Source organism: Bubalus kerabau, chromosome 23 (genome assembly GCF_029407905.1).
Source record: "Bubalus kerabau isolate K-KA32 ecotype Philippines breed swamp buffalo chromosome 23, PCC_UOA_SB_1v2, whole genome shotgun sequence".
Classification (NCBI taxonomy): Eukaryota; Metazoa; Chordata; class Mammalia; order Artiodactyla; family Bovidae; genus Bubalus; species Bubalus kerabau.
The window spans coordinates 12075483-12092116 of record NC_073646.1 but is presented as its reverse complement, the minus strand read 5'-3'; the positions used below and the strand labels follow the sequence as shown (position 1 = coordinate 12092116).

General features: G+C 47.8%; 1 protein-coding gene across 12 annotated transcripts in view; it reads right to left on the bottom strand.

Annotated features, from left to right (window-relative positions):
- Nucleotides 1-16634, bottom strand: part of SNX29 (sorting nexin 29) — a 587227-nt gene that overhangs the window by 176362 nt on the left and 394231 nt on the right. For 11 of the 12 annotated variants that reach the window (XM_055561377.1, XM_055561372.1, XM_055561371.1 and 8 more), the window contains one exon: nt 14714-14795. In XM_055561377.1, the coding sequence (XP_055417352.1) occupies nt 14714-14795 (82 nt within the window). Of the gene's footprint in view, nt 1-4652; nt 4834-14713; nt 14796-16634 lie in introns of those variants that run through there. The other variant, XM_055561375.1, reaches the window with a different exon arrangement.

Below are 16634 nucleotides of genomic sequence, written 5' to 3'. Positions count from 1 at the left end.
CCCAACCCAGGGATCGAACCCAGGTCTCCCCCATTGCAGGTGGATTCTTCACCAGCTGAGCCACAAGGGAAGCCCAGAATACTGCAGTGGTGATGCAAAAGCCCTCCTCATGCCAGGACAGTCCAAGTTCTAAAGATCATAAGAGAACTCACCCAAGCAAAGAGAAGCATCAACTCCCCATGCCCAGGGTTGCTGTTTCAAACACAGGAGTGAAAAAGCTATCATTCCTGCACCACAGGCCTTGGGAAAGCACTCCTCACATAAACATGAATCAGGACAGCTAACATCTGAACAGCTGCCTAATTGATCAACTGTTTCTACATCTGTCTCCCTTCACCTTGCGTGAGCATTGGGCCGGAGTGGCATCTTCCAATGAGGAAACCACAGCTTAGCATCACGCAGTTGGAGGCTCCTGACAATGGTCTGGGTCTTCGGGTCACAGGAAAACCTCGCAGTCAAGGAGGGAAGGGAAGACACTTGTGCCCAAAGACTCCAACAACTGGAATGGAAGTTGGGGTAGCCTGGGTTCCAGACTCCCTGCTGCAGAGGAAGCTATTTCTAGGACTAGGGGCCCCTGTGCACTTGTGAGCGCAAACGTGTGGGTGTCAAGACCCACAGCGTACACATCTTCCAATCCACAATGACCCCGTGAACGAAGCAGCAGCCCTACTTAAAAGGGGAGAAAGTTGTGACTTGGACAGGATAATAGAGACCCTGTTCTAAACAGTCACCCAACTATGAACCAAGAGGCAGCTCCGGGTTCACACTTGAGGCGACCACAGAGTCCACGTCTGGATCACCCTCTCAGATGCCCAGGAATTTCAGACTCAACATCTGCTCTCCTTTCCATGGCCGCTCTGTGTGGGTGGGTGGCCAGGCAGGCAGACAGACAGACAGACATAAAGACAAACGGACCCAGCTGGTTGCAGTGCCCTGAGTCCCACTGCCCTCTGCCCCAGCCACACCAGCCTTCTAGTTCCTCTTGGGAACCAAGCCCTCTCACATCTCCAGGGCTTTGTATGCGTTGTTCCTTCTGCCTAGAATATTCCTCTTCTAGTTATTAGCGAGCTCTACATCATCTTTCAGGAATGAGCAGGTATCCTCAGAAGATCTCTTTCTTGCCCCCAATTACTTGGGCCCCTTCCTGTAATCTCTGGAGCCCTGTGTAGTATTCCATCACAGCACGTACACAAATTTTAACTACTGATTCATTTGTAAATATTTTCACATTAATAGGTTTAAAGTCTCCTCTCTGTTAAGACTGCAAGCTCCATTGGGGTGGGGCGATCAGATCTATAATTTGCACTGATGTAGCCCCAGGACCCAACACAGTGCTTGACTCACATGAGGGGCTCCTTGAATCCTCACTGTCTGACCCTCTCAAGCCCCTCTTACTGATCTTGAACTCTCACCCCGAGCAATCGAGGTGCTGGGACTGGGACCTAGAGTGTGTAAAGGGGATCATGGGAAAGTCTAGGGATTCCAGCTGAAGGTTTGGGCTACACTTGACCACCAAGCTCTAGAGAAACAAAACTGCTATGACAAAACATCTACCTTTGCTTTACTGACTGCGCCAAAGCTTTTGACTGTGGATCACAACAAACTGTGGAACATTCTTCAAGAGACGGGAATACCAGACCACCTGACCTGCCTCCTGAGAAATCTGAATGCAGGTCAAGAAGCAACAGTTAGAACTGGACATGGAACAACACACTGGTTCCAAATTGGGAAAAGAGTACGTCAGGGCTGCATATTGTCATCCTGCTTATTTAACTTATATACAGAGTACATCATACAAAATGCCAGGCTGGATGAAGCACAAGCTGGAATCAAGATTGCTGGGAGAAATATCAATAACCTCAGATATGCAGATGACACCACCCTTATGGCAGAAAGTGAAGAAGAACTAAAGAGCCTCTTGATGAAAGTGAAAAGAGGAGAGTGAAAAAGTTGGCTTAAAACTCAACATTCAGAAAACTAAGATCATGGCATCTGGTCCCATCCCTTCATGGCAAACAGATGGGGAAACAATGGAAACAGTGACAGACTTTATTTTCTTGGGCTCCAAAATCACTGCAGATGGTGACTGCAGCCATGAAATGAAAAGGTGCTTGCTCCTTGGAAGAAAAGCTAGGACCAACCTAGACACCACATTAAAAAGCGGAGACATTACTTTGCCAACAAAGGTCTCTCTAGTCAAAGTTATGGTTTTTCCAGTAGTCATGTACATGTGAGAACTGGACTATAAAGAAAGCCGAGCACCGAAGAATTGATACTTTTGAACTGTGGTGTTGGAGAGGACTCTTGAGAGTCTCTTGTACTGAAATGAGATCCAACCAGTCAATCCTAAAGGAACTCAGTCCTGAATATTCATTGGAAGGACTGATGCTGAAGCTGACACTCCAATCCTTTGGCCAGCTGATGCCAAGAACTGACTCACTGGAAAAGACTCTGATGCTGGGAAAGATTGAAGGCCGGAGGAGAAGGGGACGACAGAGGATAAGATGGTTGGAGGGCATCACTGACTCAGTGGACGAGTTTGAGTAAGCTCTGGGAGTTGGTGATGGACAGGGAAGCCTGGCGTGCTGCAGTCCATGGGGTCGCAAAGAGTTGGACACGACTGAGTGACTAAACTGAACTACTACACCACAAGACTGAATAATACCTGGGCGGATAAAACTTTTGGAACCAAGGTTGGGCCAGTTAACCAGTGAAGAGGAAAGTTGCCTGAATAATGAAAAACTGAGGCAGGGTTGACCTTGAATGGCAAGGGGAATGATCCAGGAGGGACTGATTGTTTAGGGAGAAGTTTTATAAGAAATGCAAAATAAGAACTCAGGGTCTATCAGGATATACTACAATTGAAGAACTGGAGTCAAGAGTATGAAGTCAAGATGTCAGATGGCAGGTCTCCCACTAGAAAGATTCATTTGTAGGTTCATGTATTGGTTTATTCATCCATCCATCCATCCATCCATCATGCAATGTTCCAGTCACTGGGGACACTGCAGTGAACAGAACGGACACTCAGCTGTGCTTTGTGGAGCTGACCTCCTGGGTCTGCAGCAGGTCACAGCCTGCATACAGTGGCACCTGTGCGCCTGGGTCTAGACCTCAGGTGGGTCCAGGTTAGGGATACTAATATGGTAGCAACGGCCACGCTGACTGCATGAGAGCCATGGCATCAACCTGAGTGGTTTCTGCTGAATCACCATGACACGGGATGAGAGGCTGGGGTACCCCTGATGCTCTGATCCTCGCCCCCCCCACCCCCCACCCAGGTGAGGGGCAAGTCCTCAGTCTCTTAACTCTGCCAGTTGCAAAGTGCCCAGAGGGAAGGAACTCCATCTAAGATGTGAAGGCTGGCGGTCAGTCAGCATGCGTGTGTTAGTCGCTCAGTCGTATCCCATGGACTGTGGCCCGCCAGGCTCTTCTGTCCATGTGATTCTCAGGCAAGAATACTGGAGTGGGCTGCCATTCCCTTCTCCAGGTCAGTCAGCGTGTTGGCTGCTGTTTGCATTCACATCCTCAAGACAGACGGATGGGTACCTGTGTGCCCACTTCTCATGCTGGGGCAGCAAAACCAGCAATGACAGAGAGCAGCTAAAGGGCCTTTTCCCATACAGACCAGCAGGACCTGACAGCTAAGCTCTCACAAACTTACAAGCATGGAAAGCGGCCTCAGAGGTCAACTGGTCCCTCCTGCATGGGACAAGGATCAAGTGTGGCTGGGGGATAAAGATCAGCATTTGGTAGAACCACCCTGCCTCGAAGGGCTCTCCATTGTTCCGTCTTATTCATAGTAAGTAAGTAGTCAGTGACCAAGACTGTATCTCTGTCACTTACAAGGACATCCTTAGCACCAAGCCTGATGCAAGCTAGCTAGACAAACAGACACAAAGAAGAATACAGGGTCAGCCCAAAACTGTTTCTCTCTCACTTCCACTCATTGGTCTCCATTCAGTCCTCTAGAGACAGCTGGGAGTCCAGGTAAAAACCTGGGACTTGGGGTGGGGAGGCCAACAGCGAATCTTTCGTTTGACCTTGGACAAGTTACTTCCTAACCATTCTGAACATGTCTTTCTCCACCCCAAAAATGGAAAGAAAGTCTACAGGATCTCAGGACTGTTGCAACAATGAAATGAAATAAACATAAGCACTTCATCAGGTAAACCAGGAGCCTCCGGATTCCCAAGATTCGGAGATCAGGAAAAAAAGAACAAAAATAACTCTCATAATAAAGTTAAAAGATAAGCAAGAGACCAGGAAAAAGAATTACCATCCAAAGGACTTGCATGAATTGACCAAAAAAGTGATGAGCAATTTCACAAAAAAAAGGGGGAAGGATACAAACAGGTAATTCACAAAAAAAAAAAAAAGAAAAAGGAAAAAAAAGACAAATTAAAGTACAGAGAACCACAAACTCACAAATAATTAGGAAAATGCAAGTTCCAACATCATGTAAACATTTTTTTTTTCCTCTATCAGATTGGTAAAATTTTAAAGATTGATGATCCCCAAGGTTGGCAAGGACATGGGGACAAAATATTCCTTTATTTTGTTGGTGTGATTGACAACTGGTTCAGCCTTTTAGGAGAGCAATTTGGCTGGGCCTTTTTTTTTAAAGTATATACCTTTCAACTCAGCAAAGCCACTTCTAGTCATTTATCCTAGGGAATTACTTACAATGTGTACGAAGAGGTCTACACCATACAAGGACAATTCCGGCAGTTTGGTTTGCAATGGTTGGGAAATAAAACAATCGAAATGTCCATCAGGAGAACAGTTACATAAGCAATGCTTCCTTCATACTGGAAAATAACTCTGCGGAAGCTTAAAAAGAGTGAGGAGAAGAGAGGTCTATTTACTGCGAGAGGAGAGCACGTATCTTATATTCCATTTTTTCCCAAGAAGAACAATAAATGCCTGATAAAAACTACAGTAGGATTTAATGGCACCACGCAAAGCAGAGGTTCTCCGTCCCAGGGGATGTTGGCCATGTCTGGGGACATCTTGTGTCATCACAGGTGGGGAGAGGGGACAGTGACACTAGGTAGAGGCCAGGGTGCAGCTCGAGGTCCTGCATGCACAGGTGAGGCCCCACCCCAAGGAGCTGTGGTTGTTTAGTTGCTCAGTCATGTCTGACTCTTTTGCAACCCCACGGACTGTAGCCTGCCAGGTTCCTCTTTCCATGGGATTTCCAGGAAAGAATACTGGAGTGGGTTGCCATTTCCTTCTCCAGGGGATCTTCCGAACTCAGGCATTGAACCCACGTCTGCTGCATTGGCAGGCTGCTTCTTCACCACTGAGCTACCATGGAAGCCTACAACAAGGAATTATCTGGCCCCAAATGTCAACTGTGCTACAGCTGAGAAACTCTGGTGCAGAGATACTTAACTGTCACCAAACTGGCTCCTGTGTCAACCTCAGGCTATGAGCAGCCTGTAGCCTTTGAGGGCCACGTGCTTTTGGGGCCAGTCTGACCCCATCCCCCCGGTAAGAGCACACTCATTTTGGGAGGAAGCACCCACTCCCACTGGCCTGCAGTTTTATGAGGAGGTATGCAAGCATGGTGCCCAGGAGGACACAGAGACTGGCAGACAAGGGGCACGGCCGCCCTCATCAAGAGGCTCAGGTCTAGGACCCAGTCAGAACTGGGGAGGGGAGAACAGAGGCCTTTCCTATGGGGCAGCTGAGCTGAGGGGACACAAGCCTGAAGCTGCCCACTGACCTCCTGCCACCACAGCCTGGCTGTGAACGGAGCCAGCACAGAGAGCAAGACGACCCTCCCCAAAGAGGTGGAGCCCCCATGCCCGTGAGTTCCTGGAATTCAAGCCATGCCCGTCCTTGGTCTTTTCTATTAGGCAGTCAATGAATGTCCTTCGTTTCTGACACTGGATCAAGCTGGATTTCTATCTCCTACAAGGAAGAGAGTGCTGGGACAGATCAGGAATTAATGTCCTGTTTAGAAGAATCAGGTGGTCAGTTGGTGGTTTAGTCGCTAAGTCGTATCCAACTTTTGTGACCCGATGGACTGTAGCCACCCTGGGCTCCTCTGTCCATGGGATTTTCCAGGCAAGAGTACTGGAGTGGGCTGCCATTTCCTTCTCCAGGGGATCTTACCAACCCAGAGATCGAACCCAGGTCTCCTAGATTGCAGGCAGATTCTTAGCCACCTGAGCCACCCACGTTGTCCCAGTTTGAGGATCCCTGGCCTGGATGTGAAGGGGGTTCACGTGCCAGGATTGGGCTGGGTCCTGCCACAGAGGTGGCTGTGTTGGACACCCTGTTATCCCGTTCTCTGAGACTACTCAGATTCACCCTCCACTTCGAGCCCTTGTACCAAGACATGGCTCCCCATGGAAATCTGTCCTCAAGGGACCAAGCACAGGGACCAGCAAACAAAAGCATCCAGGGGAACCAGGGGTTCTCAACTGTGACACTGCTGATACCCTGCGTTAGATCACAGTCGTGGGGGCTGTCCTGTGTGTTACAGGGTGTTGAGCCGCATCCCGAGCACCCAACCCTCTCCATCGTCTAGCACAAGACAAGTGTAGGCAGGTTTACAGAGATGGCTCCCGCTGATGGGAAGAAGAGATGTCTGAGCTGACTCTGACTAGGAGATCCTCAAGCCTTGAGACCAGAATTGTTCTCAGGCATATGGAGAAAACCACAGAAACACAGCAGGGCAGAAACTGGTGCAGAGGGCCAAACCACACCCAGAAATCCAAGACCACAGTGAGATAAAGCAGGTACTCTTCCCCCTTCTTACCCACTCCACTTGGAAAACAACTTTCTGGCAAAAAAAAAAAAAATTCTCACTGTCAACAGGAACACTCTGTGATTTGTATGGTGAAGGAGGATGCTTTCTTGCTTGTTTGGGTTAATTTAGGGGGCACCGGTATATGGTTTTACAGATATTGATGAAAAGCAGTAAAGTTCATAAGAATAAAAATAGCACCAACCAATTAGCTCTGTACCATATTAACTCTGCAATAGAACAATAATTGGTCATTAAAAAGCTTAGGTGAGTATTACGCGGAGTGACTAGCTAATTGTGCCAGGAAACACCATTTTCCCAACAGCAGGGATCCTCCAATTTCCAACAACATGCCACTGGCAGGCAGCTTGGGGCTGTCACATTTGCATGCAATTAGGACTTCCAGGAGAAAAAGTGCCCCCACCCCCCCACCACTTTAACCTGATTCTTTCATTTTGCCGTTCTCCAAAGCTCAGAGAAGAAAGTCTGCAGCCAAATGGAGAGAACGGGGAATACCAAGAAGCCGTCCAGTGACTGAAGATGAAAAACATTTGCTGATCTGTGGTTTGTAGAACTTTTCTTCCCAGGGCAGAAGAAAGCTGAGCTGCTTTCTTCTCTGAGTCAAGAACTAAGAATGGGCAAGAACTAAGAAAGGGCTGTCTGCCTGCGGGGTCCTGGTTTCTGCTCCCAAGCAGTTCAAGGCTGGGGAGACTTTTTGCCCAGGCTGCCCCACCCTCTCTTCTCAGGAGACCAACAGAAGTGATGCAAAGGAGTCCCTCATAAAACGACAAACTTCAGACTTCTGAAAAGCAACAGCCAGACAGGAAAGTGGCTTTGTCCAGATTTCTGTTTTCACCAGAACTCTCCCTTCAGACCAGGGAACAGAAAAGGAGCAGCTGGCTGGGACTGGGGAACCAGAAAAAAGGAATTACTGCAGCAAAACAGATTCACATCTTAGCCAAGTTTTTCTTTCTTCCGTTCTGTTTCTCTAATGGTGAGGCTGAAGATGGGCTAAGGCAAACATGCTGAAGAGGGCCCATTCAGCAGTGTTCAGGGCACTACACGTAAAGGGAAGGACTTCCATACCTCTCCTTCCTTTTTTATGTAATTATTTCCACACTGCCTCACTTGGAAAAAAAGGAATCTAGCTCCTTGCAGCCTCTAAGGAGGCTGAGGTGGAGTCCATGATCAAGTAGATGCTAAATAAAGGCTTTTCCAAACACGCAGATGAGCCCAGAGACATTCAACAGGGGGAATTCCTTCTGTTTACCTTCGGGTCTAATTGTTGATCACAAGTCAAACAGTTCTTAGATCACCAAGGGCAGCGTTTGCAGGGTAGCTGTGTGCCAGGCACTGTGCTAACCGCTTTATCTGTCATCCTCTGCTGTCACTTTGTAAAGTGAGTGGATGGATGCCCGTCCCTCTCACCGGTATCTCTCTCTGCAGCCCTTCTATCGCGAGATTGTTATATTTAGCTGGTAGAGTCTGTCCTCTCTAGATTGTGAGGGTGGGAGGGTAAATGCAATGTCAAGCATTGCTCTGCAGCATTTAACACGTGCCTGGCATCTAGTTGACCCTCCATCCACAGCTTTGGGATAAAGGAATTATGCTACAAAAGGAAAAATCATAAAGTTCCGCCTGTTCGAGAAGATAAAAGCAGTAACGGAGAATAATAGTGACTCGAGTGTCCAAGGGGAGGAAAACAGGCCTTTTTGGTTTGGCTTTTTGTTTTCCACCTGTATCAGGCTTTCCCAGAAGCCTTGAGCATCCCAGGAACAGCAGGAGGGGAACGTGCTGTAATCCCCAGAGGTGCCTGCCTCTGTGGTGTGGAAAGTTCTCCAGGAAGGAGAGAGCAAAAACAGAGGCCATGGCTCCCACAGCTTCGCTTATCATGCAGCACAGACACCAACCTGGCTGGAAAGGAACTCAGAAATCAAACGACCCACTGCCCGGCTGCCAGCAGTGTGCGGGGAGGGACCTGACGTGAACCCCTTTGTCCTGTGTCCCCCACCCCTGGAACGTAACCCACGAGGGCAGAGGCTTCTGATCAGCCCATGTTACTGCGACTGCCATGCCCATTTCTGTGCTGGGCTCCAACATCTCATCTTTCTCCGCTTAATGAATTCCTCCCTCTCTGCACAGCTACTGACTCAAAAAGTATAAAGATGGAACCGCGGCTAAAAGCAAACTTGAAGGCCTGAGGGGTAAACCATCTTAGCACAGAGATGAAAAGGGCTTGAAGCACCCAAAGACTGAGGTACAAAAGCATCGCCATCCTCCTATGCAGCCCACCAGACCCTGTGATCTTTTATTAATACAAAAAAATCATGGATCTTCCCTGTACGGCATATATAAATATGCTCTGCCAGGATAAACCTTGAAAACTCCTGCCTATGCTGCATGATATCCTTCAGGGGGTGGAGGAACCCCAAAACTGAATGAGTCTTCCTGGGACACCATCTTTTCTCCAAGTCAAGAGAGCCCCGCTGTGGTCCTCAGGAAAGGGGGCTTATTCTAGAACAAAAAAGCTTTGGTGAAACAAAGCAATTGTCATTACAAAGGAAATCTGAGCAAGTGGAATACGGTACCCGTAGCCAGTGCTTCTGGTGGTGAAATTCAAAGGCTGAAATGAACGCCATAGAGAGGACTGATTTCAGCTGTATTTACGCTACAGGTGCTTTTCAAAGGGAAAGAGCTAAGGATTCAGAGAATAAGTGGATTGATGTATTAGTTCATGCCAATTCGGTGGCTGTAATGTTGGCTTAAGGAAAAAAAAAATAGGTGGATCGTTCTAAGGTCTAACGTGCCTTTGTAAATACTATGGTAGGATATTAAGACAGAGGACCTCAAACTTGTTCGAAATTGGGGTATTTGGGGAATAAGAGCAAACACTTGCAAAGGTATAAACTAGGAACTAATTGATAAATGACAGATGTAACCATGTCACGTGGAAGGGACAGAAAGTCAAACCCCACCAGCATAACTGTGTGTTAACACACACACAGAAACTAAGCAAGACCAGTTAGTAAATAGGGCTTCGTTTTGTTTTTCCATTCTGTTTGTTGCTGTTTAATCATTTTGTCTCTGGCATGTGTCTGCAGGCAGCCAAGCATTGTAACAGGGGCCAGAAGTAAGAAATCTTCTTGGAAGAAAAACTTAAGCTGGGAAAGTTCTGGACATCAATTTTACTTTTGTCCTGAAACCTGGCCAAAGGCTGCCACTTCTTTCTTTTATGCCAGAGCACACCTCAGAGCCCACCTCGGGACACAGGAACACAGCATGGAAACCGCAGTGTTCAGAGACACAAATCCTTTCAAATAACTTGCATTCAGTCCTATCAAGGGACTTCAGTGCTTCTGGCCAGAATCCTGTGTGCAAAACACACACCCAGACCCCTTCCACAAACAAGCAGTGAGAGCCGGGAATTACGAGCAGCTGGAGAACCAGTTTAGCTCCTCCTCTGTGGTCAGAAGTACCCCGGTTTCCAAGCGTCCGGGCAGGCTTGGGGACCCTGCTGCTGCTCAAACAAGTGCAGTCACGGCCAATAGGCACCCGCTTTAACAATTTTCCAAAGCAAACCCACCGCAGGCCGCTCTGGGCTTTGCAGGGCTCTGATGTGTGTGCTGCAGGGAGCTTGGAGTAGAGGCACAGGGCATCCCTGGGTTGGCCACAGGGGGTCCTTGGTCCACGGTCTTAGGGATGCAGGTGGCTATCCACACAGGCAAGTTCCTGGTCAGGCTGGGTCCTTCCGAGGCAACTGGCCAATCTGTTCCCTGGATTGCTAAAGCTGGACTCCACCCACATTTATAGAATCTGTGCAAACTGGTACCTTGTCCGGAAATGCTTTGAGGTCTGAACATCATGTTTTTGTTTCTTTTAATTATTTTTTATAATTACTATTGGCTGCACCATGCGGCATGTGGAACTTCCCCAACCAGGGATCGAACTTGTGCCCTCTGCAGGAAAAGCACAGAGTCTTAACCACTGGACCACTAGGGAATATCTGGAAATCATGTTTCTGAATGAGCTGCTTCTCTGTGTCCTGTTTTCCCATCCATAAAATGGGGAGAATAAGTGCTTGCTACCCCACAGGGTCACTGTGAGGACTGAATGAGCTGCTTTATGTAACACATAGGCCAGTGAGAGGTGGCATTTCCCAAATGTTATTCATTCACGTGTCACCGTCCTAAACTTCTTGCTGTTTTCACTATCATGCATCTAGTAGTTTTCTTTAAACTGAATCATTTTCTTTCTCAAGTTTATTTTAAAAGGAAACTGCACATCACCATGCTAAATGGAAAAACAGAATCCCATGCAGGCGGCACTAGTGGTAAAGAGCATACCTGCCCAGGCAGGAGATGTAAGAGATGCAGGTTTGATCCCTGGATCAGGAAGATCCCCTGGAGGAGGGCATGGCAACCCACTCCAGTGTTCTTGCCTGGGAAATCCCATAGACAGAGGAGCCTGGCTACAGTCCATAGGGTCACAGAGAGTCAAACACGACTAAAGTCAGACATGACTGAAGCGACTTAGCAAGCATGCCAGCCATAAGTAGAAGGCAGGCATAAAGTTGTATTATTTTTATAATACCTACAATGAAAGAAAACAATGTAGCTCACTGAGATAGAGTCTGCTGCCTGTCGAAGGTGTTGATCCCGGGTCTTCCTCGGTCTCTGCTAAGAGGCAAGACTAGAGTGCATTCAAGGCCCCGTGGCCACAGGGAGACTTCCTCTTCTACATCATTGCCAGTGATAGAGGAGCTGAAAGACCAGTGGTCATCGCCCTGCAGAACCTGTCACGGGATGTCCAATCTCTGTCACTCCAAAACTTCACTAAACACAGAGAGGACCACACAGAAGACCACCTAGCTTCCTGCCACTCCGGGAGAGACTGATCTAAATGGTCCCCATCCGGCACTTCCTGTGATGATGGGAATGTTCTGTGTCTACGTTGTCCAATGTGGCAGCCACCAGCCTTATGTGGCTATGAAGCACCTGAAGCGCGGATGGCATGTCTGAGGGACTCGAGTTAAATTTCAATTAAGTCAAATTTAAATGGCCACATGAGGCTAGCGGCTGTTGGACTGGACAGCGCAGACAGATCTGCTGGAAAAGCTACACACGCTGTTCCTTTCGTCTGGGCTCTTCGAATGGACTTAAGGCCCTTTTTATGGTTATGCACTTAGCTTCCTTGGAGGGAGATCTTAAGAAAACCTGAGCGTGATCTGCCACAAGGATGCAACAGGGCATCGTCTGCCACGTCCTCTATTATCGTTGAGTCTAAAGTCCCGTAGTGACATTTCTTTTAGAGCTCTTTGAGGAACTGACATATCTTCTTCCATTTAGTGATGGACCTGCCCAAAATAGCTACATTTCCATTTTCACACTGGCTGCCAGGAAGCACAAAGGGAAACTTTCAAACTAATGAGAGCAACCATGTAGGCTCTCATTATAAATATATATAAATATATATATGTGTGTGTGATTTCCAGTGTTCCCTTAATGAAAGTGCTCTTAGTTTACATTTACTCTGATTTTGATATTGTATTTCTTCTATTTTATCACTCCTTTCTGAGTTTCTCTAGAAATTATCTGAAATCTTTTGTGGAATTATATAAAATGTATTTTTAAGCTAGTAAAAATAAAGTCCAACGGTACCAGTATTTTAAATGAGTCAACCTCTCTCCAATTATCGTTTATCATTTAAAAAACAACAAAGTCAAAGCGAAGCACACTGTAACAGAGCCTTTCTCAAAAGCTTCCAGACACATGCTCAGAGTCTGTTCTTGAGGCACTGACCGGAAGCACTGTTTGCTAAAAGGAGAGAGACAGTTGCATTCCAGAAATGCTGCTCCATACTACTCCAAGACCAGAGGGGATTTTCAGAGAGCCCGCAGCGTGGGATGGAGCTGCTCTGGGTGATGCGAGGCCTGCCAGGCCCGCGGCTCCATGTGATCTGGGCCTCGTCCTCTGCACAATGGGCTGGATCACACCCAGGAAAGCTCTGGACACTCTGGTCAAGCACAGGGCGAGTGCAGCTCGAATGCCGCCGTGACCAGTGTGGGAACAATCTCCCGGGCAACGGCATATGTGCTGTGTCCGTCTCGTTCGTAACAGACTTCTGGTCACTGAAAACGGCCCTGTGACTTGCCGGGGTGAGGTGCGGGAGGAGTCAGGAACGAAAGGTCAAGGAAACCTCTCCAGGGAGCTCGCATTTTAATTTTGCTCTAAAATAAAGCTGTCTGCTTCCCTCTCTTCCTCCTCCAGGCAACACCCCCAGCTTTCTGATGATCGCAAGGCAGAAGTTACAGGACATTCAAATAAGAGGGTGTCTTCTTGGTTTGGTTTGGGATAAAAAAGGAGAAGAGGACATTCAGAAATCTGTCATCTCCAATTCTCTTTTCAAGCCAGAGCTGAGAACATCGCGAACACATAGATTCCCTAATATTTACTAAAGTGCTATCGTCGCCCGGCCAAACAAGCAAACTAACGTGACGTTCTAGTGCAAACTTCCTTGCCAAACTCTAGCTCATCTGTCCAGAAGATTTCAGGTGAGCGGCATGTGGCTTGCTCAGGCCCATCCCTACAGAACCCATGCCCACTGCCAGACCTGCCATCAGTGACCAAAGGCAGCGGCCAAGTCAGAAGATAAGAGACGAATCTCAAGCGCCTACTAGGCACCATGTATTCCTCGTCCCGACAAAAGCTTTCCAAAGTAAGCATTATTATGATTTCCATTTTACAGATAAGGAAACTGATATTTACCTAAGCCATAAAAGTGAAACCAGGGCCCCTATTCCCAAGTTCAGAATCCTTTCAGCCCTACCCCAGTCCCTGGAGAAATGCCTTAATAGCTGAGAAAACTTCAATGGTCAATTTCCCAGTAAGAAAAATGACAAAACAAAACAAAACCAAGGTTTTTCACAGAGCTCGTGGGAATAAGAACAAAACCTAATGAAAGCTGTTGTGATACAAGATGACAGTGGAGCCAGAAGCAGTTAAGAGTCAAAGCTGAAAACCAAACAGCCCCAGCACAAAACACCAATGGCTGGAGTTCAATTAAGAAGAGAAAGAAGAAAGAAAGAAAGAGGGTAAGTAGGCAGGGCTGGAAAAGACATCAGAAAATCAGACAAAAGATGGAAAACCAGGGTCCCAATTGTTGGGGCAAAATCAGCTCTAAAGCAAAGGTTCCCCTTGTCCCAGACACTCAATCCCCAACTGGGTGTAGGCTGGCCGGCTCCACCCCAGGAGGCAAATTGAACATCACTTGACAACTGTCTGTTGACCCTTCTCTTCACCGAGTGGCCTGGTTTTCATCTGCGGTGTTGCCTTGCCCCTCCCTCAGTAACAAGGTCAGATGAGGTTAATTCCAACCCCCTTGCCAGTGGAGGTGAGAGGGTCACATGATTTGAACCTGGCCCATCACAGAAGTCCATCACTCCACCCCTGGGTTCAGGGATGTGCCTGGGATCTAAGACAGACCCTTGAGAGATGCCCAGACTGGCTGAGAGTCTGATGCTTCCGGGAGCCGCCTGGTCCACCTACAGAGAGAACTAGCCTGAAAAGGATGCCCTGGCAAAGGAAACAGGAGAAAATAGTGGCAGCTTCCTGACCATGGGTCCAGCCGAGCCTGAGGCCAGACCCATGCCTGGACTCTTCAGTTGTAACACAAGCCATCAACGCCCTGCTTTTCTGCTCAAGCAGCCTGAGCTGAGTGGTCACAGCCACACTAGGAACCCCGGCCAGCACGGGGAAGCACCCCCAGCCTCCTCTTGTCTGATGGAAGGACCGCTGCCTCAAGGAGGTTGGGCAGGTACATGCTGGTGTTGGGAGGCCGTGGCTTCTCGGTACAGCACTCTACACTCCACCACCAAGATGTAAAAGCTCCAGAGAGTAACAAGCAAGTGTGGGCTCCACCCTGGCAGTGGCATCTAACTGAAAACCAGGTAATTACCTGATACACGTGGAAGGCGTTGGCAGCTTTGCCCCGGAGAAACACTGACGGTATCCAGACGTTGATCAGAGCTCGGTTTGATCTAAACAGAAGAAAGATCGAAACTGGTCATTTCAATTTACCAAAAAAGGGAGGAAGCTATTAATTTTCTCCTCTAAGAGGCACACAAGGTATGTCAACATGTATTACACTTCATAGTAGACTAAAGGAGCAGTTCACAGTTTCATTATTTGGTCGCCCAGGATTATTTTTAAGGGCCTTAGTTTAAAATGCTTGTGTGCGCGTGTGTGTAAAATTTGTAGATGCTGTTCACATTCTGGACTGAGAGACCACTGGCCTTCAGGTCCTACTACCTGAGTGACGGTGGCCTGTAATTTATCTGAACCTCATTTTGCTCATCTGAAGAGGGGGCTGACCACAGGAAGACTCCACGAGCCTAGGGAGGGTCAAGAGCACTAATGCTCACAGGGTGTCTAGAGTGTTTGGAGGATTCGTGCAGTGTCCTCACAGTGCCCACTTTAAACCCTGACTCCCATTTTAAGGGGGGGCGGTGCTTCTCTGGTGGCTCAGTCTGTAAAGAATCTGCCTGCTAATGCAGGAGACCCAGGTTCAATCCCTGGGTCAGGAAGATCTCCTGGAGGAGGAAATGGTAACCCATTCCAGTATTCTTGTCTAGAAAATTCCATGAACAGAGGAGCCTTATGGGCTACGGTCCATGGGGTCGTAAGAGTTGGACACGACTTAGCGACTAAACCAGCATCATCACCTCATTTTAAGATCAGACTCCATGAAAACAACACTCATGGCCACGCAAGCAATGGCTCTTTGGGGTGGGGGAAAGGAATTTCAGAAAGTCAGGCACCAATAACCACTCTTGCAGCTTTTCCAAAAACACTGTGCGGCTTGAATAGAGCAAGTTTTATTTTTATTTCCATTACTCTAGGAGGTGGGTCAAAGAGGATCTTGCTGCAATTTAGAAAAGTGTTCTGCCTATATTTTCCCCTAAGAGTTTTTTTTTTTTAATTTTACTTATCACTTATTTTTGGCTCTGTTGGGTCTTCACTGTTGCATGGGCTTCTCTTGTAGCAGGGGCTCTTCTCTAGTCGCAGTATGCAAGCTTCTCTCTAGAGTAGCTTCTTTAGCTGCAGGGCACGGGCTCTAGTGTGCTCGGGCTTCAGTAGTTGCGACTCTTGGGCTCCAGGGCACAGGCTCAATGGCTCAATAGCTGTGGTGCATGGGCTTAGTTGTTCCTCGGGATGTAGGATCTTTCTAGACCAGGAAATCGAACCCATGTCTCCTGAATTGGCAGGCGAATTCTTTACCACTGAGCCACCAGGGAAGCCTACTGCTAAGAGTTTTAAGTGTCTGACCTTGTATTTAGGCCTTTACTCCATTTTGAGTTTATGTTTATGATGTTAGGGAGTGTTCTCATTTCCTTCTTCCACATGCACCTGCCCAGGTTTTCCCAGCACTCCTTACTGAAGAGGCTGTCTTTTCTCCACTGCATATTCTTGCCTCCTCTGTCGAAGATAAGGTATCCACAGGTGCGTGGGTTTGTCCCTGGGCTCTCTATTCTGTTCTATTGATCGATTTTTCTGCCTTTGTGCCAGTACCACACTGTCTTGATGACTGTAGCTTTGTGGTATGGTCTGAAGTCAGGGTTGAATAAAGCAAAATTTAAATTCAAACGCAGAATCATTTACTGCACATGTACCATGGATGGATCCACGCTTTCACCCAGATCATCTCTGTTGATCCTCGCAGGCTACTCGAGAGAACATCAAGGGTTCTTTTGGTAGAGTGACAGTTGGGCCTTACTGGATGACTCTAACCACACTCCTGAGTCGTGGGTGCACACGCCCACCATCACCACGCTTCCACAGCTGGATCAACATGCAGAGCTGATAAGCTGTCACCGAAA